General features: G+C 36.4%; 4 protein-coding genes across 4 annotated transcripts; 3 read left to right on the forward strand and 1 right to left on the reverse strand.

Annotated features, from left to right (window-relative positions):
- The first annotated feature begins 556 nt into the window (after nucleotides 1–556).
- On the forward strand, nucleotides 557–7,516 carry adssl (adenylosuccinate synthase, like). The gene is made up of 13 exons (XM_043221326.1): nucleotides 557–823; nucleotides 1,109–1,211; nucleotides 1,378–1,446; nucleotides 2,419–2,469; nucleotides 2,624–2,690; nucleotides 2,783–2,890; nucleotides 3,545–3,626; nucleotides 3,728–3,854; nucleotides 3,968–4,122; nucleotides 4,233–4,357; nucleotides 4,650–4,747; nucleotides 6,491–6,640; nucleotides 6,755–7,516. Exons 1-13 carry the CDS (start codon nucleotides 605–607, stop codon nucleotides 6,805–6,807), a joined length of 1,407 nt encoding a protein of 468 aa, XP_043077261.1. The 5' UTR covers nucleotides 557–604; the 3' UTR covers nucleotides 6,808–7,516.
- Nucleotides 7,517–7,647: 131 nt separating this feature from the next.
- Nucleotides 7,648–9,913, forward strand: LOC122326444 (snake venom vascular endothelial growth factor toxin VR-1'). Its single transcript, XM_043221330.1, has 5 exons — nucleotides 7,648–7,882; nucleotides 8,377–8,410; nucleotides 8,614–8,798; nucleotides 8,891–8,979; nucleotides 9,546–9,913. The coding sequence occupies exons 1-5, from the start codon at nucleotides 7,814–7,816 to the stop codon at nucleotides 9,562–9,564; spliced, it is 396 nt and encodes a 131-aa protein (XP_043077265.1). The 5' UTR covers nucleotides 7,648–7,813; the 3' UTR covers nucleotides 9,565–9,913.
- Nucleotides 9,914–10,050: 137 nt separating this feature from the next.
- Nucleotides 10,051–16,859, forward strand: stx5al (syntaxin 5A, like). Its single transcript, XM_043221328.1, has 11 exons — nucleotides 10,051–10,186; nucleotides 10,867–11,092; nucleotides 11,193–11,263; nucleotides 13,071–13,126; nucleotides 13,212–13,282; nucleotides 13,370–13,486; nucleotides 13,570–13,626; nucleotides 13,697–13,778; nucleotides 13,861–13,955; nucleotides 14,044–14,165; nucleotides 15,528–16,859. Exons 2-11 carry the CDS (start codon nucleotides 10,886–10,888, stop codon nucleotides 15,685–15,687), a joined length of 1,038 nt encoding a protein of 345 aa, XP_043077263.1. The 5' UTR covers nucleotides 10,051–10,186; nucleotides 10,867–10,885; the 3' UTR covers nucleotides 15,688–16,859.
- Nucleotides 16,860–17,008: 149 nt separating this feature from the next.
- On the reverse strand, nucleotides 17,009–19,661 carry LOC122326443 (protein RD3). Its single transcript, XM_043221329.1, has 3 exons — nucleotides 19,233–19,661; nucleotides 18,798–19,093; nucleotides 17,009–17,774 (listed from the first exon to the last, which is right to left on the reverse strand). The coding sequence occupies exons 2-3, from the start codon at nucleotides 19,091–19,093 to the stop codon at nucleotides 17,456–17,458; spliced, it is 615 nt and encodes a 204-aa protein (XP_043077264.1). The 5' UTR covers nucleotides 19,233–19,661; the 3' UTR covers nucleotides 17,009–17,455.
- Between the last annotated feature and the right edge of the window lie 5,520 nt (nucleotides 19,662–25,181).

A 25,181-nucleotide genomic window follows, 5' to 3' on the forward strand; every position in this document is an offset into this window, starting at 1 on the left:
GTAACATATGTCTGCTCTTATGCTTTCTAAACTTGATGTTTTAATAGTTGAAGTGGTACGTTTTGTTGCACTTTTAACATTCTACCCTTTACACTCAGACTGGTTTGGCTTATTTTAAGAAGCTTGGAGAGAGTCAAATTATATTATTATTATCATAATTTTTATTATTATTAGCTATTATTAGTAAGGGAAATATATAGATTTACAATGAAGTTGCAGTTGTTATAGTTGAATAAAAAAAGTATGTATATATATATATATATATATATACACACACGCAAAAAGACTTATATTTCCCCACACCATTTACCCGCCGAAAAACGCCTGTGAAGTGGGATATGATAAGCATAAATAAAAAAAACTGTGTGTGGAAAATACATTTAATTCAGTTAAATTCAATAGTAAGTCTCACTCTCCACCAATTTTATATTTTTACGAGCATGCATATTCCTTGGGCAGTTTTGACATCCATGTGTTTGCAAATTTCAACACTTCTTTTGTTTCTTTCTGGCCGTCGGACTTTTATTTTGACGGCCGTTTTCGCGGGCGCCCATGTTGGAGCAGTGTAGCCGCGTTCACGCTTTTTCCCCCTCACACTTGCGGCATGGCTGCGGATAGCACAATGTCTAATGGTCAGGAAACGGCGTCTCTGAACGGCGAACCCGCGCTCAAGCGCTCCAGAGACAGCGTGGACTCGCTGCGGATGCCGCGGGAGCCCCAGAATAAAGTGACCGTCGTGCTGGGAGCCCAGTGGGGCGATGAGGGCAAGGGGAAAGTGGTCGACCTCTTGGCGATGGACGCCGACATTGTATGCAGATGCCAGGTGGGTACCCAAGAGCCCGTTTCGCTTATCGTTTAACGTTAATTATGTTTATGAGAGTTTGCGCGAGCGTTACGCCTGTTATATGAGAGGCTTAACTCTTTTAGCGAGGTTAAAGCGGAAGTAATCATTTGCAGAAATCGCATCACTAACCTCGCAAAACAAAGTTTCCTTGATTTTTTTTTTTTTGCTATCGCCACTTGTTGTAACTTATGTAACGTATCACGAATGTAGATTTTTGTCTTATCGCGATACTTGCCCTCATGTTTATAACAACTGTGTTATCAGGGAGGAAATAACGCGGGACACACGGTGGTGGTGGACGGTGTGGAGTATGATTTTCACTTACTTCCCAGTGGCGTTCTCAACAAAAAGGCCACCTCATTTATTGGTATGCTTTTGTTTGACCTTCCTCTTAGTTTACATTTAATAGAATGTGTTTACAACTTCTCAGTCCAACTGGCAGCCGTCTCGTTGTATTGATCTCGGCTCATTCAAATACGGAGCTATTGACCCTCTGCTGTGTTTGCTGAGATCTTGTTTGTTCTGTTCTGCAGGAAATGGTGTTGTGATACACCTGCCAGGACTGTTTGATGAGGCCGAGAAGAACTCGCAGAAAGGCAACGGTAGGTTATCTGTTCGTGGGTTAATTAGGCCTGTCAATAATCAATGTATGTACACTAATATATCCTGATATATGTACATAACCTCAATTTTTAGGGATGCAATATGCTGGCCGTTATATTATGTTATTTTTTTGCTTTGCGCTTTGTCTTACATGGTGTAGTCATGGGGTGCTACTTTAAATTAAAAAAAAGTTTAATCTCCCTTGTTTTGTGATCCGTGCCTTTGTTCCTACAGAGATCAAACTGCTAAAAAGGGATTATGTTTTTCAGTAATGGTGTGCACCCTTACTTTTTTGAGGAAAAGTAACTAATGTGTATTTACTATTATTATTATTATTACTACTACTACTATAAGTTTTTTATGGTATCTAAAATGTTAATACTTAATTTCCATTATCTACATATTTTTTGTAAGAAATAAATGTTGAAAGTGTGTAGGCCTTCTTGTGTTATTATGCTGGTGGCATAAAATGGTCTTAAAATGACATTTATTCATTGGGCAATATATCGCACAACAAACGTTGACAGGCCTAGGACTAATATAGATGTTGATGTCACAGTATTATTGAGATATTATCTGCGTAAACTATTTAATATATTGTCTTTAAGCTGTTTATTTGTATATTACACTGCATTTTTGTTGCCTCCAAATGTAAAAGACAAGATCTGGGAAGAATAGATTTTGTTATAAAGTACATGCATTTTTTTTGGCTGAATCAGCATTTAGAAAAAAAATGGCAAACTCACTGCTTTAGTAAATTAAAATGTTTGGAGTTTATGAAGTCTTAATTACTTAATGGCAACATAATGCCAAAAGAAAATATAAAGTTATGCAAAGCTCAAAACACATTCCACCACTAAACTAATATATATGTAATTTTATCATCTTTTTTTCCTCCCCATGTTGATTAGAGTAGGTTTTTGGGGGGTGTTATTTTCTGTTAATGAATTCTTTTGCTTTGTTTAATTTAGGGCTTCAAGGATGGGAGGAACGACTGAAGATATCTGACCGGGCTCATATTGGTAGGCTTCTGTTTTGACTTCATCAGGCCTTGAGTAATTTGGGTTTATTACTGGTGACATTGACTATGAACGCCATTGTCTCTGACAACTTAAAATGCCAAGAAAGGTCACATCTATTCCACTGTAATTAGAACACTTCTCTCTTCCTGTGTAGTGTTTAATTTCCATCAGGCCGTTGATGGGATACAGGAGCAACTCAGACAGCAGCAGGCGGGGAAGAAGTGAGTTTAAATATTTTTGCCCGTATAGAAGCTTAACTTATAGACAGTTTCCTGCCAGATTAACATTGAGTTCACCCTTCATTGCTTTACAGTTTAGGCACTACTAAGAAAGGCATTGGACCTGCATATTCCTCCAAAGCGGCACGTAATGGACTGAGAGTGTGTGATCTGGTCTCAGACTTCTCAGTCTTTGAGGAAAAGTGAGTATAATATATTTCTTTTATTTATTTATTTTTAACTGGACGTAAAAATTTGCATATTTGCTTCTTAGAACTGCCTGTTTATGCAATTCTAATCATCTTGATGCTTTAATATTTAATTTGAATTGTATTGGAATTACATATTATTAGTGTAAGCTACAAAAGAAATTAGGGGAGTACGATATCGCCTCAATTATATATCACAATATTTCAAAAGAAAATTCAGATTTTTTAAAATATTTATATCTATGTTCTCAGTGCTTCTTTTTGTTGACAGCAGCAGATTTATAAGTTGTTCTCATTACTAATTCAGTAAGATGCACATATCACGGTGTCATATGCCTTGTTAAAAAAAAAATCATAATGTTACTGAGCAACTGACGAGCGCAGATTTCTCTTGCGGTGTGGACTCTGAACCCCAAATCGTGCAGCACTGTTTGAATACCGCCGGTTCATTAAAAAGCATAACATTCTGCAGTGTGTTTAATTAAGGCTATTTTGCAAATTTAATCATACAGCAGGCTATTAACCAGCAACAACCACCCTCTCCTCTTCTGATGGAAGACATGCGATGCAATAAACGGTCTCTCGCTGTCGGGGCTTGTAATGACGCTTCTGAATGCTTCCACATCTAATGTAGATATCTGTCCACAGGTTTCGGGTGTTGGCCGGTCACTTTCAGACCACATATCCTAACCTTAATATTGATATTGATGCTGAGCTTGAGCAACTGAAGGTGATTTGCATCTCGTCATCATTTAGTGATTAGTAAAACTTCTCATTGATGAACCTGCAAAGTAATTTTTGCATTTCTTTTTTCCCCCATTTCACCCACAGGGTTATGCTGAGAGGTTGCGACCTCTGGTAACCGATGGGGTTTATTTCATGCACAAAGCCCTCAACGGACCAAGCAAGAAGATTCTGGTGGAAGGAGCCAACGCTGCCTTACTGGATATCGATTTTGGTATGAATGACAATCCTGCATAAAAATGGGAGATCCCCTAGAGTGCTTTGAGAAGTCTTTTGAGGATTAATGGTGTGAATTATACGAATGTCTAATGTTTCCATTTCTTTCAGGGACCTACCCCTTTGTGACCTCATCGAACTGTACCGTGGGAGGCGTTTGCACGGGTCTTGGAGTCCCGCCGTCTCATGTTGGCCGTGTATATGGAGTGGTGAAGGCTTACACCACCAGGGTGGGGGTCGGGGCTTTCCCCACTGAGCAAGATAACGTGAGTATGTCTCGGTGTGTTGTAAAGAGCCAGTTAGAAGGTAAAACCAACCACATCGCCTCGTGTATTGTATTTGAAAATTGATTGTGTGTTTCTTGATGAATTTCTAGGATACTGGAGATCTGCTTCAGAGCAGGGGGAGGGAGTTTGGCGTCACAACAGGCAGGCGGCGTCGCTGCGGATGGCTGGACCTGGTTTTGGTTCGCTATGCCCACATGGTTAATGGCTTTTCTGCGTGAGTTGTTTTAGCTACCACTACCAAATTTTCACGCTCAATGGGACCGCTTTTATTATTAGACCAAATTCAACTGAAAACCAATATTGTAAAATATTACAATAATAATTTAAATATGTTTTAACATAACCTATCCCTATGATGGCAAATCATATTAGTATGCACATTTGGTGCAATAGCGCTTGTTAATGTCAGTGCTGCAAACGGTTTTTGTAGCTGTGGAACAGGTTAAACCGTTTATTAAGCATTGTTTAGTTAATTTGAAAGTATTTTTTCCTTCTGTTTCTCTCAGCATTGCTTTGACCAAATTGGACATTCTTGACACGTTGCCGGAAATAAAGATTGGCATAGCCTACACGGTTGATGGAAAGCCTCTACCCAGTTTTCCTGGTAAGCTGACTGTATGCTTTAGGGGTGGAGTGATGTGAGCAAAATCTTATAACGATAAGAGTAATTTATGATGATGTGTCACAATTTGGAAAGCATGATATTGGATTTTTTGCCAGTATTTTTCTATTGATTTTGGCTGATACTGATATACTGATATATTTCACTTTGATTTATTAATATTTTCCCTGATTAATTTTTTTATTAAAACAAACAAGACTAGACAAGAATGACTAATGAGCTGTAAAGGCAGTACTTGGCTCAAATAAAATATAAAAACCAAGTAATTACATGGTTTTACACTGTTAAAATACATAATGTAATATACATTACTTGAGTACATTATGTATTTTAAGAAATAGCTGTAGAGGGCGCCGATGATCTGTTGACGTTTCACTGTACGGCGTGATTTAAACACCTTTTAAATCCATATAATTTGAATATTTGGCCACATGCAAACTCAGAAACTTATTTTGAAACCGCGATGTACAATAAATGGCATGCATTAAATGGATTAGAAATAGGTTGATGTATTGTGTGTCGGCTGAGGTTTATAAACCTTTTTTACTGGCAAATTACCGTCAAGTTTACAAATTAAGAGACCATTTGTGAACAGAAACAGGACTTTAAAAAAAAATGTTCTGGGAATCATGTCTGTCTCAATCATGTCGCTGTTCAAAAAGCTCCGCTGCTTAATTAGATCTTCTCTTTAAATATCCGTAGATTTTATGGAGACACTCTTCTCCATTCTCTATTGGATAGCCTACTATGCGCATCTTGTGTGTGTAAGAGCAAAGCGTTCTGATTGGTTAGCAATGTTTGCGCGTGAAAACTGTGCCCCCCTCATACCATTGATCAACTCATTGATTCAAATGTGATATCAGTTTTTTATTTTTTTTCCGCAGCCACATGCAACGAAAGATCTTTAAGCCCTGTGTTAACACATTTTTGTATTTAACATTTGTAGATGCCCTAAGGCAAAAGTGCTGTAAACATTACACAATACACATTTGGTTAAATAATATTAAATATGCAGATTTATTTATTTTTTTTAATTTAAGCTTTTTTTTTTGTCTGTGTGTGGAAGCTATAGCTTTGTGTGTTGTCAAATTAAATGCAGCAAAGAAGTGAAAGTAAACATTTAGGCAAAAGTTTGCTTCAAGAATGATCACATGCTGACTCGATCTTATCACTATCTTTTGTGAGTTAATCCTCTTATCAGCGTAATTTTTCATATTGGCCCGGTATTTGCAATTTAAGCTGTTATTGGCAGATACCAATAATACTGTTGCATACCTAATCAAGATAGTTATATTACTTTTAATACAAGTTTAATCAGTTTTTCATAGCATTAGAATTCATCGTTCTTCATCATTCAAGTTGTCGATATCACAAAAAAACTAATACAAGCCCACAAAAATACAAACGAAAACCTAAATAGGCTCACTGATAATTATAAGCAATAGGATAAAAAAACTAAAATAACCTTATAAAAGATATATATAAAAGATGCTATATACATTATGCAACATATTCAAAAATACTGCATAGTTTTTCATAGTAGACTGGTGTTTTGATAAATATAAGTGTGTATTTAATCTTTTAAAGCTAATAAAGCAATAAAAAAACTCAGCAGTTATAGACAGCACACATATAAAGCTGTCTGTTGTTCACGTTTCAGTGGTATTAGCAGCATTTTCTGATAATTGTGTAAATTCTGATAATTACATATAATGTATTTTTCAGCAAATATGGACGTCCTCACAAAGGTTCAAGTGACTTACGAGACATTCCCTGGCTGGAGTTGCAGCACCGAGGGAGTGCGCAGTTTTGAAGAGCTGCCCTCACAGGCGCAAGCTTACATTCGCTTTATCGAGAATTTCCTGCAGGTGCCAGGTAAGAAATACACCTACTGTGTAAATCACTTTCATGTGCATTAACATAACCTTGCATACATGCTTAGATGCGTCAAAATGGTCATAAGAAAATAAAAGTAAAATCTCTCTTCAGTGAAGTGGGTTGGAGTTGGCAAGTCAAGAGAAAGCATGATAAAGCTGTTCTGACGAGGGCAACGTCTGCCAGGACATCCATCATCACGGCCGCCGGAGGACCAGAACTTTCTTTTATGCATCAGCGCTGAGATTAAGACGAACTGTGGGTTTAGAATCCACCGAATGTCCCACTCAAAGTGAACACCAGCATTGTGTATACAGGTCTGGTTTGAGCGCCAGACTCGCTTTCCTGCATTTGTAAATCTCGACTCGTACCTCTTTCTTCCAAAGCACATCTCAGATCATACCTCTGTCAGTCGTTAGCCGTCCGAAGGCATTCGGATCGAGGGATTTCATTTTACCGTTTTTTTTTCTTAAAATCAAACTTTGCACTCTAGCATTTAAATTTTCCATTTTCATTGCTTATAGGTGGATAAAACCAAACAGAATTTTAAGATTGTCATGTGATGTTTATTTTTATGTAATCCGGTGTGAGGGGGGCGAGCGCTAAGTCTTTTTAATTCAGTGTTTGTGTATACGTTTAAGACCAGGTTGATGTGGTTTGAAACGCCAAAAGGGACCTTCAGTCTTTGTGATATTAAAAAAAAAAAAAAACAGAAAGGCATTGTTAATAGTCAGCAGTTGGTGCACTCAGACACAGATCTTGAATCTATGAATGACCGTCATACAGATACACATTACATTCCACCTAGTGCACAGACTCATTTGCTGCTGTTTTTCTCAAGAATAAAGTGCAAAACTGATCATGGTTTTAAGCGAATATTTGTGATGGTTTTTTTTTCCCCACTCAAACCATATTCAAATTTCAAGCGCTTACAACACCTTTAAAGCTGGATGTTTCAGTTCACAAATACGTCACATTCACGTTTTATGATTTGATTTATGTTTTTATATTGAAATCTTAAAAAGGTTACTAAATTTCTCGATATATTTTGCAATCTGGGTCATGAGGATATGGTGAGTAACAGTTCCATCGGAAAACAGGATTCAGATGAACAGGGTAATCTGAATTATCGTCAGTCTAACATTAGTATCGTGAGGTTGCAGTTATTCGAGTATGATGAGTGTTTTTCTCTGCGTGCTGTATCTGGTCCTGTATCACCAGACTTCTGGGATGAACGTTCAGGTAAAATGTTTAATCTCTCAGCCTGCAAAGCTAAAACAACCATATATATATATTTTTTTTTTCCCTAAATTTTACATTTTCCTAAAAAAAATGGTAAATTATAACGTAGTAAAAAAAAAATTCTATTAGCTTAGTTTAGTTTTTTCTCTCTAGTGCACTATTTGTAAGGTGGTAGTAAAGCTGTATTAATAGAAGCCGTGTTTTTTTTTAATGCATGCAGCTCTGCGCGTAGGTTTTGTAAACACAGCGTACGTGTTTCGGTGAATGATTTAGGATGACGGAGTACGTGCTCACAAGCTCATCATATCCGTCGGGAGGCAAGAGGGATGTAGACGCCACTAATTTAATTTGCAGCACAAGTTTTCGGTCTGCCTCTATTTTTACGACAAAACAAAATGTTTACGTGCAGATTATATAGTGACACCTATAAGTAATTTTGAAACGGTAATAAAGAATCACTAATAAATAAACCTTGTTTATCGTTAAACCCACAGCATCTACAGAGCTCCGGTCAGGAGCCCGTTCAAGGTACATTCTCTTGCTCTCTGTCTGTTTATGACTATTCAGAGTTGAACAGACAATACAGTTTTGTTATTTTGTACTTTGTTTCTTAGATAATTCAACTCGGGTGTTACGTGTGGTTGCCATATTGTGTTATTTAATTAATATTTTTTTATATTTTCATTTTAATTCATCCGTTCGTTGATTGATTCATTGATTTTTTTTTCCAGATAATCTCATAATCAGCACCATTTGCAAGCCCCGCGAAACTTTAGTTGCGGTGGAGCAGGAGCATCCCGCGGCGACGCTGTGGCGCGTTTTCCCCGCGTGCGTCCCTCTGCGGCGCTGCGGGGGCTGCTGCTGGGACGAGGCCACGCTGTGCGTCAACGTCAGCGCGCACACCGCTGTCATGCGGGTACGGCAGTGTAACGCGTTCAGACCGTTCATCATAACGCGCGCTGCTCCGGCTCTTTTTTGTTAGCTGTGTTATTATTTGTTTCCCAACAGTTGAAGCAGTTTGTCAAGGATGCGCTTGGCAGGAGTGTCGTGGAGATTATTGAGCTGCCGTTTGTTGAGCATAGCCGGTGTGAGTGCAGGTAATGTTCAGGTTTATGACTTTAAGGCATAGCTTAGTTCACCATATATATATATATATATATATATATATATATATATATATATATATATATATATATATATATATATATATATATATATATATATATATATATATCAAACGCAGTCGGATTATTTTTTTTAAAATATCCTGGCTCTTACAAGGTTGGTCAGCAAGTAGTGCGACGATGGGTTTTTTGTAACAAAAAATATATAAAAAAAAAACAACAACAAAAAACTACTTCCGGCTACTTGGCTGACCTCTGATTTGACGTATGACGTAAGGCGTGTCCTTCGTCGGGTCATAGGTCAGCCAAGAAGCAGGATACAGATATACACCTAGAATGGCTTGGGTGCTGAGTAGTTTAGGGCACAATATTCCTTTTTGGGTGAAGTATTCCTTTAACATTACCAATGATTGCTTTATAATTTTATAGATCGTCTGTACACCATATGTGTATGATTATACTATTTAGATGTGGCCAAGCTAACTTATGGTGTTTTGAAATAATAATAATAACAATAACATTTTCTTTCTTCTTAACAGGCACAGAGACCTACTGTGATGCTTTTTTGAAACAGTTCATCCATTTTTAATTGTAATCTGTTTGTTATTTTATATGTTATTTAAATTGTTTCCTATTACTAACATTATTAATAATATATTACTTTTAGGATTACTTTTATATTTGAGATTGCGTAAAGCATTTTCACTCATGTAAAACCTTTACGGTTTACTTTTAGTTGTACTTGTTTCACTCAGCAGTTTCATTTCATTAATTTTTCCCCTTCTGGAAAAAAGAAGAAGAAGAAGAAGAAGAAGAAAGGAAATGCCACACATGAAAACATATTCAGAATGAAAGAAAGAAGGCGCATATTCTTGTGCTTGTTTTGGTTGCTTTGTTATTAATAAACGATTTTAATTAAATCATGCGTTTGGCTAATTTTACACAATAAAGCTTTGATTAAAAAGCAAAAAGACGATATCTATGCAACTTGTCAGTACTTTTTACTCAGTACTTGTGTTTTCAACGCACTACATCAAACGTAGTTTCGCAGCGCCGCCTTGTGTTTGAGATAATAAACGGATCTCCTTTAAGACTACGTGGCAGTGACGTCAATGTTTGTGTTAAGACCCGGATGTTATTCACAACCTGCACGCAGTTCAACCATCAGAGAGGCAGAGTGGTGAGAAATGAATATTTGTATCTTTCGTCTCACGTGTTGTCATCTCCCCTTCATTTCACAAATCAACTCATTTATTCAGAAGCGTGCGGCGTTTGATCGATGAAACATATTAGAATCATATATTCAGCTACACGCTTAGCTTAGCGGCTAACGGGCTGGATTTCAAAGTGAAAATCGTTTCAAAAGAATGAGATACGCAGATGGCATGCTACCACACTGCTGTTTTTAAAAATGACACTGCGCGTATGATAACAGTCGAGAAGCAGAAGTTTCTAGATATATTATGTTCAAACCAGCTGTTGTCAAACTAAATTGATCAGAAGCGACAGGAAAGGCATTTAATATGTTACAAAAGAACAGAAGAAAAAGCTGTTTTTATGTAATATCTGTTACGTTGAACTTTCAATTCATCAAATAATCCTGAAAAAAAAAAATACAGTTTCTACACAAATGTTAAGCTGCAGTACAACTGTTTTTTAGAATGATCCAAATGATAATACAATAAATAAATGAAAATCGGCACGTTATGAATATTATAGGTACATTCCTGCTATGAGCGCTATTTTTAAGTTGTCCTGTTTTTACTTTACTCTGACGAATGAATTGTGGGAAGAGGGAAGAATAAAATTGTGCGAGTTTTCCTGTTAACACACTCTGATTTCTCTCTCCTCCTGATAAAGGTGATGAGTTGGTGCATCCATGAACACACGGCGCCGTCACGGTCCTAGAAGCAGCCAGGACGGGGTGTACACTGGGCCGTCTCAGACCCAGTCCCAGCTGGTCCAGCAGCTGGAAGCCCCCCTGGCTGTCCCACCCATCGCCCCTGTCGTAGACACACTCAGCATGTCCTGCCGAGACCGCACCAGCGAGTTTCAGTCTGTGTGCAAGTCACTGCAGGGCAGACAGGTGCCATAGCTATTGATCCTTCTTGTCCAGTAACCTGCGAGTTAATGATATGGTCTGCTTAGTGAAGTTGTGTTGAAGTTCTTCTCTTGTTCTTTTCCAGAATGGAGCACAACCTGCCAGAGCTGTCAACAGTGCAGTCAGACAGCGGAGTGACTTCACACTCTTGGCTAAGTGAGTTAAACTCTCAATCCTTCATATAAAGTTATTGTGATTGGATTCGTGAGAATGCTTTATTTGCTCCGATCTGCAAACAAGCAACAGCAATGCCCATGCATTTTCTGTTTAAAATAATAGCACACGCGTACTGAAATGTGAATACAATTTGGTTTTATTTACACACTTTGGATTGGTGGAAATAATATGTGAATGCTCGTTTTTGATAATGCTTGGATCACTAAACCTCAATGAATCCAATTTTTATTGCAGTTTAGTTCTCGATGAACCAGAGGAATTTTACACAGTTACTCTAAATTACTCTGAACTTTCACAACATTGTTGGTGTGTTTGGCTTAGATGCGCTCTTAAGGTCATCTCGAAGTGTCTCAGATAGGTTAAAGGTGGCTTTCCAGCTTGACACAAGTCAGCAATTCTTAATCTTAGGTGCTGTGAGATCTCTTTTGTTCCAGGCATGGTTCACATCAGGCGTCGCTTTTTCGCTTTTCATTCAAATTGTGAATGTCTATACTAAAAAAAACTAGTTTTCATTAGAGAATGAATTTTTTTTTTTTTTTTTTTTTTTTTTTTTTTTAAATCATTGATGCTTTTTAACAAGAGAGAGGTTATAATCTATATTAGGTTTGATATGTTAACATACTTATCACAACAAAATCAAACCAAATGAAATCAAATGTTACAAAATACAATTTTGGATGCTTGTACCACAAAAAAAAAAAAACAATGAGGGAAAATGCATAATAACGACGGTAATGAATAGGTATATTTACAGAGCAAGATTTTAAACAATACAGAGGGGGAAAGTTTATTCAATGAAGAAAAATCATATTGTGTAATCAAGTAATACCATTTTAACTGCACTCTAAATACACGTCTAAACCATTTTAAGCATTTTTAAAATGTAATAATAATGGCAGATATCATGAATTTTTAATTCTGAAATAATATTTTGTTTTAACAGTGGCAGTTAAAAATTATTGGGTCTGTATTACTTAAAAAAAAAAAAAAAGAAGTAATAATTGTAATATAGCAGGGAAAGTGACAGTAAAGACATTAACCCTTGGTTTCACAGACAAGGCTTAAGCCTATTCCTAGACTAAAATGTCTGAGCTGTTTCTACTAAAAAGAAAAAACACACCATGTTTTAAGCATGTTTATAAAAACTACTTATTGAACTTTAGCCAAAACCTGGCTTAGTCTAAGCCCTGTCTGTAAAACCCGGCCTAAATGTCACAGAAGATTATTTTAGATTTTTGAATAATAAAAAAATCCTGTGAAAATGTATGACATTTCCTGCAAGAATTAAGAAATGAAAACATTTTTTAACCTCAGTGATATCAAGGTACATTTCTTGAGCACCAAATCATAGGATGAGAATGATTTCTGAAGGGTCACGCGACACTGAAGACTGGAGTATTAAAATGTGATAATAATTCACAGTATTACTGTTATTACTGTATTTCAGATCTTTGTAGTTTGATACGCATAAGAGACATCTTTCAAAAACATTTAATTGTCTTACTGCACTCGTGATCAGCTGACTCCTGACTGCTGTTAGCTTTTGAAGCTTCACATACTTCAGTCTATTGTTTGTTTATTGTTAAAAAAAAGCAGATCAAATTTTATGACCAATTTCCTGGAAAATCCTGAAGGTTTATGGACTTTTTCCTGCAACTGTGTTTAGTATTGGCACCGAGACGCTGCATTTGACCTATAATTTATTCAGACCTACTTAAGCTTTAATGGTCTGTGTTATTTCATCGACTTGGCCTTATGACAGATATTGACCGCATCTTATTAACAGGCGAATTGGAAGAGACCTCAGCAACACTTTTGCCAAGTTGGAGAAGCTCACAATCCGTAAGTATCTCGTCTTCCTCTCACACATGTACCACCGTGGACTGTTTTTTTTTTTACGTGTAGCTCGATCTGTTCTCACCTGCAGTTGCCAAAAGAAAGTCCCTTTTTGATGACAAAGCAACTGAAATCGATGAACTCACTTACATTGTGAAACAGGTGAGGGTGATATGTCACTTCCCCTTCACCAAAGATACATTATCATGCCCGTTTGTATCATACTGTAATCTGTCTGTGTTCACTCAGGACATTAACAGTCTAAATAAGCAGATCGCCGGCCTGCAGGAACTCGTTCGATCACGGAGTGGACAGAATGGCAGGCATCTTCAGACACATTCCAACACCATTGTAGTCTCATTACAGGTGCTAACCTTTAGCCTCAGTGCTCAATCACAAAACGTCTAGTGGGCTTCCGCTTGAAATAAAAGCCTGTTTTCTGTTTGTAGTCCAAGCTGGCATCGATGTCGAGTGACTTCAAGTCAGTCCTGGAAGTCAGAACAGAGGTAAATCATTTATTTTTGATCCACTACTCCACGTTTCTGATCAGCGTTTCAGTGTTTTCTTTCTGTTTAGAACCTAAAGCAGCAGAGAAGCAGGCAAGAGCAATTTTCTCAGACTCCTGCCTCATCCTCCTCTTTCCACGCCAACAGCTTCAGTAAGAGCTTCTCCGCTTGTGAAAAAACAGACATTGTCCACATCCATGTAGTTATTCATCCTTTTTGGTCCTCCGTCAACAGACAATTCAGTGCTTATGCAGGACGACTCCAAGACAGATATATCTATAGATATGGATCTCAGCTCCAGTCAGCAGATGCAGTTAATCAATGAACGGGTATTGGTTGTTTAGCGGTTGTTTTATAATGCACAGCTGCAGGTAATCTGAAAAGTAAGTTTGAATCTCTTTTGACGTGTTTGTTTAGGATTCGTACATTCAGAACCGTGCTGACACTATGCAGAATATAGAGTCCACCATTGTGGAGCTCGGATCCATATTTCAGCAGCTGGCTCATATGGTGAAAGAACAGGAAGAGACTGTGCAAAGGTGAGGAAGAACCTTCTTTGAGAGTTTCTTCTTAATGAGGAGGTATTCTGTCCAGTTAGATTAGTATTTGTGTTGTTATTGGTTACCAAGTCAAAGAGCTCTCAGAATTCATCAGAAATATCTTAATTGTATTGCTTTCAAATGATTGTGATTAATCGCATTCGAAATAAGTTTCTGTTTACGTAATGTGTGTATACTGTGCAAATTTATGTATATACATAAATACAAACATTATATACATGCATGTATATTATATATTTATATATAATATAAAATATAAGAAAATAAATGTGTATATACATGTGAATATTTTAAAAAAGTGTACTGCGTATTTATATATACACAATAAATATACACAGCACACATACATATATTATGTAAACTTTTATTTTGTAATTAATAATTTGACAGCACAACTTAATTTGTGTTAAGATATGATAAAAAAAGGTGGGTTTATGAGTAATTAATCACAGGATTTTCATTTCTGGGTAAACTATCCCTTGAAATTGCTGCAAGTAAAACTGAAATAAAAATAAGTTCAGCTAAATGGAAATTTAAAAAAAACTAATAAAAATGACAAAGCATATAATGGAATTACTAAAACTTAAACGCATTCAAATGAAATCTGAAAATATGGAATAAAAGCTATTTCAAAACCGTAATAAATAATAAATACCTAGAAAAGTAGGTCAGATTCAAACATTTTTTTTCTATTTCAGTTTCAGCGTCTAATCAATAAACAAGTGTGTTTTTCCCCATTTGTTTCCATTTGTGGTTTAGTCATCACTGTGTATGATCATAATGAAGAACTCTCCGTCAGTGTAATCGCCTCTTTTACTTCCGCAGTAACAGTTAGCCAGCCGTTTCTTCAGTAGTAAGTGATACCAGTGTCATAAAAATGGTTTCTAAAGTGTTTTGGCAAAATAATGATTTAGGTCGTTTTGAATGGGCCAGCATCTTGACTCCACTTTATCATCCACTTTATCATTAAATTCTAGTACGTTAACAAATGTAATTTGCAGTAAAAAGATTTCTATTTCAAATAAACAAGCGTTTTAACTTTCTGTTCAATGTAATGCAGTTTCGACACAAAGCAGCAAAGCTTTTAAAATGATTTCTGAAGGATCATGTGACACCGAAGTCTCGAATTTTGATGCTAAAAATTCAGCTTTATCATAAAATAACTAGGTTGCAGTGTATTTTACAATATTACTGTTTTTATAAATGCTGCCTCGGTGAGTATCAGAGACATAAAAGTACAAGACCGAAGAAAATCGAACTGGCCCCAAAAGGGTGCTGTTATTTACACTACGTGTGAACAAACAATAATCCTTTCCATTGAATTTCTCTGTACCCTGACAGAATTGATGCTAACGTCGAGGACACTCAGCTGAACGTGGATCTTGCGCACACAGAGATACTCAAATATTTCCAGTCTGTGTCCAACAACCGCTGGCTGCTCATCAAGATGTTCCTAATCCTCGTCATTTTCTTCATTGTCTTTGTGGTTTTCATGACCTGACGTCCACTCTTAAGAAGGGCAGATTTAAGAAAGCGGGCGATTTTCAGTATTTGAGGAATGAAAGGGGACGTTATCTTAAGTCTCTCTTTTTTTTTTTTTCTCGTCTCTGCTATTTCTATCCCCACTGGCTGCCAAGCTCTCTCTTAGGGATCTTTTTCCCCAAACTGATGGAACTGAACATTCGCAAAACTCTACATAGGCCGGGCGTTTGTCAGTTCGTAGTCGATTTAAAACAGTTCGTCCATGTCAGTTTCAATGTGATGTCCTAGTATCTGTACAGCAGACTCTTGAAATGACGTCCCATATTTTGCTTTTCCAAATAACACAGATTACAGAGATATCCTTGAGTAAAACCAGCAACAAGTACAACAAAAACTGTAAAGATTTTGGTTCGCTTTTGATTGACATGAATCATGTTACGCACATTCAGATGTCCCGTGTTCTGAGAACTTATTAAGCATTTGCAATTTTTCCTCTGTATCTTCTTTTAGAAGACTTTATACTTTGGTTTGTAACAGAATCTCTCTTATATTCTGATTGCTGCAGTAGACCACCAAGCCATCTCAAATGGCAACACTTCTACACTTTTATGATGATTATTACCAGAGGTTTTATTATGCATCCATTCTGTTTTTGATTTTGGGATAGGATTGCCACTTTTACAAAACTTGTGAACACAGCAGCCTTTCCGATCTCAGGAACGAGCGTATAAATAGTGCACCGATCAAAAACTCGTGGATTTAAAAATTGCGGGTTGTTGGGTAGATGCGCGTCATGTATACGCAAAGGTTAATTTTTGCATATCAGTACAGCAAGTTTTAGTTTTTATTGGGCATACTGTTTATACACGCTTTCATAGGCTGGGTTCAGCAGGTGCGAAATCCGCGTTTGGAACCAGTGAACTTATACAAATTTTGGTCGTGAATAATGAAAGGTGTACACAATTCAAACTGGAGTTTTTGTTTTATTCCACTGCGTGTTTTAATCATCCTTCACAAGCTCGAAATGTCTCATTATACGGTCTCAAGGAGCCCGTGAGAATACTGCAAGTGGTGTTTAACTGGAAATTGAGATTGGGGGAACGTCCCACCCCACCATTTGTGAAATGCATCCTGTAAAATGTAAAGAACTGAAAAAAAAAAATAGAAATGAATGCTTTCTTGTAATGCCTATTGCTGTTGTTTTTTGGTTTTTTTTAAAGTAGCATTTGTAGTACATGATTACTTCAAAATCATGAGATGAAGTTATTTTTAAATTAACAACAAAAGTGGCGATTTAAAACTGTTTAATCCTTGCATTTGATACGCCACATTTGATGGAAGGGAAGTGTACAAAGTGCTACTTAAATAAGAAAAGATTCATACACTCCTAAAAATAAAGGTTCTTTATTAGCATCTGTGGTTCTGTGAAGAACATTTAATAAACTGTCACTGAGGCAGTATACTTTCAATTTAGGGTTAAATAAGGTACAAAGATGTAACTTTTAGCTTTTGAAACCTTGTACCAAAGAGTTTCTTCATAATGGAAAAGTTCTTTAGATTATTAAAATATTCTTCACATTAAGAAAAAAACTTCACTGAAAGGACTCAAATACTATGTTACATTGCACCACTGCAAAATCCCCATTTCTAACCTTTATTTTTAAGAGGTGTAATGACAATTTCTTCCATTATATCTGGGGAGCAAGCAATGCTGTAAAATAATGTAATGTTCAAAATCCAGCTGGTTGCCCATATCATGAAGAGTTTCTACTCCAAACATAGCTTGCTCAGGTCAGCGCTCTTTCTTCCACCACACTGATATCAGGCATGCTCCTGATCCTCCTGCTTCTGTGGATATTGTCTTCATCCTCGTCATCCTCCTCAGCATCACGGCTGAACGTGGCTCTGCTCCACAGCGGACTGATCCGGATCCGTGAGCGCAGGTTGATGACAGACATGCTCTTGCTGCGGTTGGCCCGAGCCTTCAGTGCCCTCTGCCTGGCTTCCTCATCCTCAGCCTCATCCAGGAAGTTACACAGAACGGAACGAAATAGGCGAGACACTTCAGTCACCTCTGGCTCTACCTCTGTCACAACTTTCCTCAGCCTCAACGAAACACAGAAGCAGTTTATTATTTAAAGATACAATTCCTGCAGGCTCAAGTTTTTTAAAAACATGTGTTTGTCCAACGTTGTCCATACAAGTTACTCTTAATGTTTGGAGTACTGTAACTTTACAACGGTTTGCATTGAACTATCCAGTGTTGATCAGCTTTTGAGTGTAAATATATTTCATATACAATTTCAGTGCTGGATGGATTAGTTACAACTTGTAGTCCATTACTGACTCCAAAATTAATACATGCACAAAATTGTAGACAGCAATGTAATGCTTTATGCAAATTATGCATTATAGGTATAATCAGATTTAACTCATTTGTCGCATTGATTTAAATAGGAAAATCTTGTACCGTAGCCTATTAATGTAAAAGTACCAAGAGAAAGAAATAAGACATTACATTCATTGTTTTTTAATAACGCATATTGCATAAAATATGCTAAGGGTTTCCCGAAGTGAGGTTTACAAGTTTAATGAAAAGCTAATAATTAAATCACAAAATGTAAAAGCTAAATATATATACAATTTGTAAAATAAAACCATGAGCACCATGGACATGTTACCTTAAATTTCTTAAGGGAGTAAGCTACTTTTAAGCAAATATATTAGTTATATTGATATATTTCATTTTATATTTAAAAGGAAACTTTAAAAATTAAGAAAAAAGAGTTATTGCTATTGCGTCAATAATAGTCTATTTTATCATGCATTTTTAAATGTAGGCCTACGTAATTTTTGGAATCTGATTACGTAAACCAGATTACATGTAATTACTTACTACTTAGCACTGCATATAATAACTATAGCCTAAAAAAATAACACTTATTTATAAAGGCGCTACAAAATATTGTTCTAAAGCCTGTGAACAGACTGCACTTCAAAGTTTACCAACAGAAATGCCTTTAAAAAACTTGACACCACTTAAAGTAGGCTAATCGATCATTCACAAACCGAATGCGTGTTGCTACGTGAGATATTGGTCAATAAAGTCTGCTACAGACGTGGGCCTACCTGAGGATGAGGGGACCGCACTGTGAGGGGGAGACCTTGACGCACAGGTCCTGGAGCTCCAGCATCTCCCCAGCCGGGATCTCATAAGAGGACTTGTGTGGAGGAGCAGCCAGCCAGCTGTAATCCACAGAGGAGCTGCGCCTGCGGCTCTCCGTCGCCCTCTCCTGGCGGAGGCGCTCAGTGCGCTTCAGCAAAGAGCCCAGCTCCAGCATCAGCATGTCGGTCACCAGTTCCTCCGGCGAGCGCTGACCGGGAACCTGGGGTTCCCTGGAGAACACTGCCGACCAGAGGAACATCTGAAATGGGAAAGAGCTTATAAGCGAACAAGGAACACACAGCGACTGTTTGCGCACCAAAACCCAGCAGGCCTAACCTGCTGCAGACCCGAAATATGTCCTCGTGAATAATAAACGACGCACTAAAAAAGACTCTTACCTTCTCCTAGTTGAGCAGAAGGTTGGTTATTTTCTCACTGGACCTTCGCATCAACTGTAATATTTACACAGGAGCGCACATGTCTTTACCACATGGCGGTTCCTGTCAGCACCAGATAAAGGGCTAACGATAATCCCTTGATTATAATACACAGTAAAGCTATATTTCAATGATTCATCACTGGCAAAAGCAAAAAACAACTCAGTCCAAGTAAACTATCCTTCCATACATACAAAACAATTCGAACGCAAACCGCGTTGGTGGACGTCGAGCTTAGTCATTCGGATGAAATACTCCGTATTAATAGGATTATTCCTTTTAAGGGTTGCACAACACAGAATTAGATCCCAATCCTGTCTTAACAGACACCGCTAAGGCCCCCTGCTGTCCTCTTGTAGGCGAACAAAATGATACGAAATCAGATTAGCAACAGAGAAATACAAAAGCTTTGCCGTTCTCATGTTTCAGACACGTCTCATTTCCCTCTTGCGGAAGAAGCCCAAGTCTTAGAGTATGACATAATACTAATATTTGTCAGAACTTGACTTTCAAACAGAAGAAGCTGGAGATCAAAGTAAAATTTGATTTAATTTCTTGTCTTGTTATGATCCTAATACCACTGAACTTCTCACTTTTATTCTTTGGCCTCCTGTCTCCTCACTCTTGTTAAAAGCCCTGGGAAATTGCTAGGATTAGATTAATGTGTAATGTAAGAGTTCTTAAGTACTGGTGTTCAGGGAAGAGCTGCCACTCCGTATGTGTCTCTCAGTCTATTGGAATGAGGAAAAAGCCAACTCAGCTCCATTTTTTCGACGATTTCGAACTTCCTGTCGTATCTGGAGTCCAGGAATGCGTGTTTTTAATGGATTAGAAATGGAAGACCTTCTAAATTATTCACGGTTTTAAAAAAGTTTCTTTTTAATGCTTTTTGTTTATCCAAAATGTGCATACAGCAGTGGTTTTGTTCGCTCGGCTGCTGAAAAGTCATTTTAAAAACCACAATGAAAATACGTTTTTATTATCGAAAAGCTTTTCTTAATGGGACGTAGGATTCAGTGCACGTTCCCATCTGCTTTTTTCACACTCACTTCCATCTCAGCAAATTCAGTTCCTGCTGAAATACCCTTCCATTAGATTTCAATCAATTTTGACGTTTTAAACCAGTGATTCCTCTCTCATCCGTTCTTCAATCCCTCTCTTAGGCATTATCACATTGCTTTCTACGGTTACAGTGCGTAGTACGTCTCTTGTCATATTTTATCTTTAAATGTTTCAGTGTGGACTTTAATGTGAAAAAATGATATCAAAGCACATTACTGAGGAAGAAGGAAACTGATACTGGTCACTTCAGCCCAAAGAAAAAGAAGTAAGTAGCATTTTTAAAGCATGGAATTTCCCATATAGTTGACAGGAAGTTTAGGAATTAATTAATCTGTCATGAGATGAGTGACAGATCTCATTTAGGAGGGAAATTATTTCCCTAAACATTTAACAGATATTCATGAAAATGATTAGCATGACATGAAATGTGTTTCTGTAATTCAAACGATGAAATAATGTACTGAAATGTACAAATTCTGGATTTGGATTTTAATGTAGTAATAATAAAAACAACAGGGGCTTAATAATAATATTATCGATAATATAATAATAATTATTATTATTATTGTTATTGTTATTACAATTCATTAAACCGCTTGTCCTTCGTAGGGTCACAGGGGTGTCTGTTTAGTTCATTAGTAATAGTAATAATAAGGGAGTGATAATATTATTATTAATATTAACAACAACAATAGTTATGATTATTATCATCATCATCATCATCACCATTATTACTGATATTATAACAATTGATCAAAACCGCTTGTCCTACAGGTCACAGGGATGTCTGTTTTAGTTGAGTAATAATAATAATAGGGGGTGATAATATTATTTTAATTAATATTAATAAGGATAACAATAATAATTATTGTTGTTGTTATGCACCCATTCTCCAAATGTCATCGTACATAGGGTCACAGGGATGGTGGTTATAATAATATAATATAATATAATATAATATAATATAATATAATATAATAATAACAGATTTAATGATATTATTATTACTATTTACAATAATAATAATAATAATAATAATAATAATAATAACAGATTTAATTATATTATTGTTACTATTAATAATAATAATAATAATAATGTTTGTTGTTGTTGATATTAATTATTATGCAGCCGTTCTTTAAGCCCCATCCTACAGAGATGCTGAAGTCTATTGCAGTACTGATCATAATACATTCTGCATTGCAATGTGATTCTTTTGTATAACTCAGTCACTACTTCTGAACTGCATTTTTTACATATTGAAAATGTGCAATTATCAGCAACAACCAGAAACTCCCACATATACTAAATAACATACAAATATTTACTTACTCAGTTGTTTATTTATTTACAAAACCTTTCCCACAAAACCGTATCATTGCCTTTATCAGACTTATAACAAACAAACACCCCTCCCATCCTGATCGGTTTTTATATTTATCCCCAGCATGTTGTCGCCATAAATCTCCCATATGCATGTGCTCAGGAAGCGGCTCTGATTTGCCTCCGAGCAATAAAAGTTCTCCACTGCCTGTGGAGCCCAGCCAAGAATTTGAGAAGGTGATCCAGAACCTCTCACACAAATTACACCGAGGGATCAAAGTGGGGATAAAAGTCTATTTAGAGAGTGCAAAATGAATCAAAGTCCCGGCGTAGATGTGTCAAAAGGCACATGAGGTCTATATCTATGTGAGTTGTTTGAGAAACAGAAGTAAGACGTGACAGAGCAGCAGAGCAGTCTCCACTCTTCATGTGTTTGGCTGAAATCCTTCTCCGCTGTATCGGAGTCTGAATCTTGTTAACATGACGGAAAGGAAGTGTATTTCGTCTCCAGCATACATGGCACCTAGCCCAGTGAAAACAGCAGAGATACATCAGTTAATTGCAAACTTCTTGCTGACAAAGAGATGAAAACACTGCTCAATCCTGGCATGCAGGAATTATTCAATCTCGGGGGAAAAACGCGAATATAATCAGTCTTAACCTTAAAAACTACAACTTCTGCTAAAATGAAGAATCAGAGGAACTGTATACTCTCCGTACAAACTCAGCTGAAGCTAGATAAACATGTGATAGAAAAGCCAGTTCACACTTTGGTCATCTTGGTAAAACTATTTTCTCGGTAGCTGACAGCCGAGAAAGTACAGCTGAAACGCCTGAAGTAAAATATACAATAAAAAAAATTCTATAGATCCAATTTCTGCCACATGTGATCTATTAATATTAATTATGAGTAATTATAAGTCAAAATAATTATGTTTAAATTCTAACAAAAAGTAGAAATGAGATAAAAAGTCATCATTATGACATTTAAAACTTTTTGCACCGCAATCTTTATTTCATATATTGATATTTTCATATATTCATACTCATAATTGTGAATTAGTATCTCATCATTTCGACTTTTTGTATAATAATTTCAGAGTTTGTCATTATTTTGTCATATGTTTTGTTACAATTTTTGAGAGTTTTTATGTCATAGTTATGATATCTCTCATAATTCTGACATTTAATCTCATTGTTATGATGTAGATCATAATTTAGATTTTTTAAATCTCACAATTATGAATCAGTATCTCATCATTACTATTTTGTCATACTTTTTTGTCATAATTTAGACCTTTTATGTCATAATTTTTTCATTTTATCACATTATTACAATTTAGTAACTCATAACTCTATCTAACTGTATGTCAATGACTGTTTTGTTTTGATAACATAATTTGAAATTAATTATTACATCTCATACAAACTTTTTGTTGACTCAATTATATCACAATTTCAACTTTTTATGACTTTTCATTGCTTAGTTTTGTAATTTAAGATCACAATTATGTAACAACTATGACAGAACTGAAAAACATGCTAATTTATAAAATTAAATCTAAAAGTGTGAGAAACAACAACATATAACAACGGGCAAGGATTAATCACAATTAATCAGATGCAGAATAAACGTTTTTGTATATAAAATATACGTGTAAGTATATGTGTATATATTTTTATTTGCATTTATATATTTTATATTCACACTATTTTTATTATATGCTAATATATTTAATATTAGCATATATATTTTGTTACAAAGACTTCATTGAAAATAATACAAATAAAAAAAGGCCAAAAACACACAACAACGCACACAATTAAAATATGAATGAAAAATGTAAAACTACTGTAATGATGCTAAAGCCAAAGTAAAGGTCAAAGTAAATGTTATATGAGCTTTTACTTATGATTTGTTTTGTTTTTGTAAACTTATATCCAGAAGGTCTAAAGAGTTTTGTACCTCCAGTGCTTAATAAATGAAAAATAAAATAAAATACAATACTTAAATACAATTAAATTAAATGTCATTATTAAATAAATAAATCAATTAATATATCAATTAATGAAAAAAACAAATAAACTAACTAGCTTTATATGACACAAAATTGTATCATATTAATGTACCTTGAGAATTCATATAATCTGAGCAGTTACAAGAATCTGTCCACTACAATAAAAATAGGTGTAGATATTCTACAGAAACTTGGTGCACCGTCAATTTCAACAGCGTTTTCAATTGATGCCATCATGAAAACATAAATAGGACTTTTATATAGAGATATGAGTAAAGAGCAGAGGTAATCAAGCCCTACATCACACCCTCAATAATTCAAGCGGCTTTTAAATAACTGTTAATCAACATAACCATCAAACACAGTTTTTATCTGCATTCGACCAAATATTCCTGCACCTACAACAAATACAAAAGAAAACCTATAAATATACGCGAACTGTCACTCGTTGGCCTGAGCGAAAACATCTATGTCAACGAATAGACAGTTAACCTGCGTATGCAGCCATTTAATTACGTCTCCGCCTGTTGAGTGAGTTCCAAATGAGTGCTAATGTTACACTTCGCTCATTACGCTATTTCAGTGCCCACAAGGGGATAATCTTTCCCATACTTGTTAACACAGTCTCTGGCTGCTGATGTGACCCTGTAAGTCAAGCTTTTTGGTGTGAAGAGGGTGTCTTGGGCCTGCGCCAGGAACGGGAATGCAGAGATCTCTAGAGCTAGCGATGGTGTTGCTTCCTTTCTGCAGCAGCCACATTAGTAGTCTTGAGAAAACATGGTCATGAATAATACAGGCTTACTGATGGATTCCCTATCTGGTTATGTAATGGCCTTGTTGGTGATGGTCGTAGTATATTAATGTTACACCACTGTAGTGTTTTCCCCTCTGGCTTCGGGCTCGCGTTTTTATCTCCGAGACAAAGCCCTCATTGTTTTTGGCAAGAACGGCGATCTTGGTGGTGATATGCACACAATGATTAGTGAGTCACGTGTGCCTGTCGCAAGCGGTGTAACCGCATCCCTGGCAGGTGCGTGCTGTGAGGGGCTTGAGCATGTGTCTGCTGGAATACAGTTCGGAGGGCCATGCAATGTCTGCAATGTTACAGCTGCACTTCCCAATAAGTTCTGCTCTTTCGCGTGAATCACATGTCGTTCAGACACAAGCATATGGGAAGCGGGAGATGGGAGGAGAGAAAATGCAAAGGGAAGGGAGCTGAAAATCTGCATTTGTATATTTCAGCTGTATTGCACTTCCTGCTCAGAGAGAGAGAGAGAGAGAGAGAGAGAGAGAAAATGTGCAAGACTGTTAAAGGGGAGGTAATAAAATATATTGAGCAATATAATGTCTAGAGTGACCAGAGAAGCCTGCTGTGATTATGACCTGCCTGTACTCACCAGCAGATTTTACTTCTTTGTTTTTCAAACGGCATTCAGTGATGTTATAATAAAACATTTCCTCAAGCTGGATAAATTAAAATAGATTTGTATAAAAATTTGTATAGAAT

Source organism: Puntigrus tetrazona, chromosome 21 (genome assembly GCF_018831695.1).
Source record: "Puntigrus tetrazona isolate hp1 chromosome 21, ASM1883169v1, whole genome shotgun sequence".
NCBI classification, from domain to species: Eukaryota; Metazoa; Chordata; class Actinopteri; order Cypriniformes; family Cyprinidae; genus Puntigrus; species Puntigrus tetrazona.

What these genes read in the sequence shown, in the direction of transcription:
- adssl (XM_043221326.1), top strand. Translation starts at nt 605, where the DNA reads ATGGCTGCGGATAGCACAATGTCTAATGGTCAGGAAACGGCGTCTCTG. An exon ending in CTGAGCTTGAGCAACTGAAG is followed by an intron (nt 3,627 to 3,727) that starts GTGATTTGCATC and finishes TTTCACCCACAG; the next exon opens with GGTTATGCTGAGAGGTTGCG. An exon ending in CTTACTGGATATCGATTTTG is followed by an intron (nt 3,855 to 3,967) that starts GTATGAATGACA and finishes CATTTCTTTCAG; the next exon opens with GGACCTACCCCTTTGTGACC.
- LOC122326443 (XM_043221329.1), bottom strand. Translation starts at nt 19,093, where the DNA reads ATGTTCCTCTGGTCGGCAGTGTTCTCCAGGGAACCCCAGGTTCCCGGT. An exon ending in TGCGGTCCCCTCATCCTCAG is followed by an intron (nt 17,775 to 18,797) that starts GTAGGCCCACGT and finishes TGTTTCGTTGAG; the next exon opens with GCTGAGGAAAGTTGTGACAG.
- LOC122326444 (XM_043221330.1), top strand. Translation starts at nt 7,814, where the DNA reads ATGATGAGTGTTTTTCTCTGCGTGCTGTATCTGGTCCTGTATCACCAG. An exon ending in CGGTCAGGAGCCCGTTCAAG is followed by an intron (nt 8,411 to 8,613) that starts GTACATTCTCTT and finishes TTTTTTTTCCAG; the next exon opens with ATAATCTCATAATCAGCACC. An exon ending in CGCACACCGCTGTCATGCGG is followed by an intron (nt 8,799 to 8,890) that starts GTACGGCAGTGT and finishes GTTTCCCAACAG; the next exon opens with TTGAAGCAGTTTGTCAAGGA.
- stx5al (XM_043221328.1), top strand. Translation starts at nt 10,886, where the DNA reads ATGAACACACGGCGCCGTCACGGTCCTAGAAGCAGCCAGGACGGGGTG. An exon ending in TCACTTACATTGTGAAACAG is followed by an intron (nt 13,283 to 13,369) that starts GTGAGGGTGATA and finishes GTGTTCACTCAG; the next exon opens with GACATTAACAGTCTAAATAA. An exon ending in TCCTGGAAGTCAGAACAGAG is followed by an intron (nt 13,627 to 13,696) that starts GTAAATCATTTA and finishes CTTTCTGTTTAG; the next exon opens with AACCTAAAGCAGCAGAGAAG.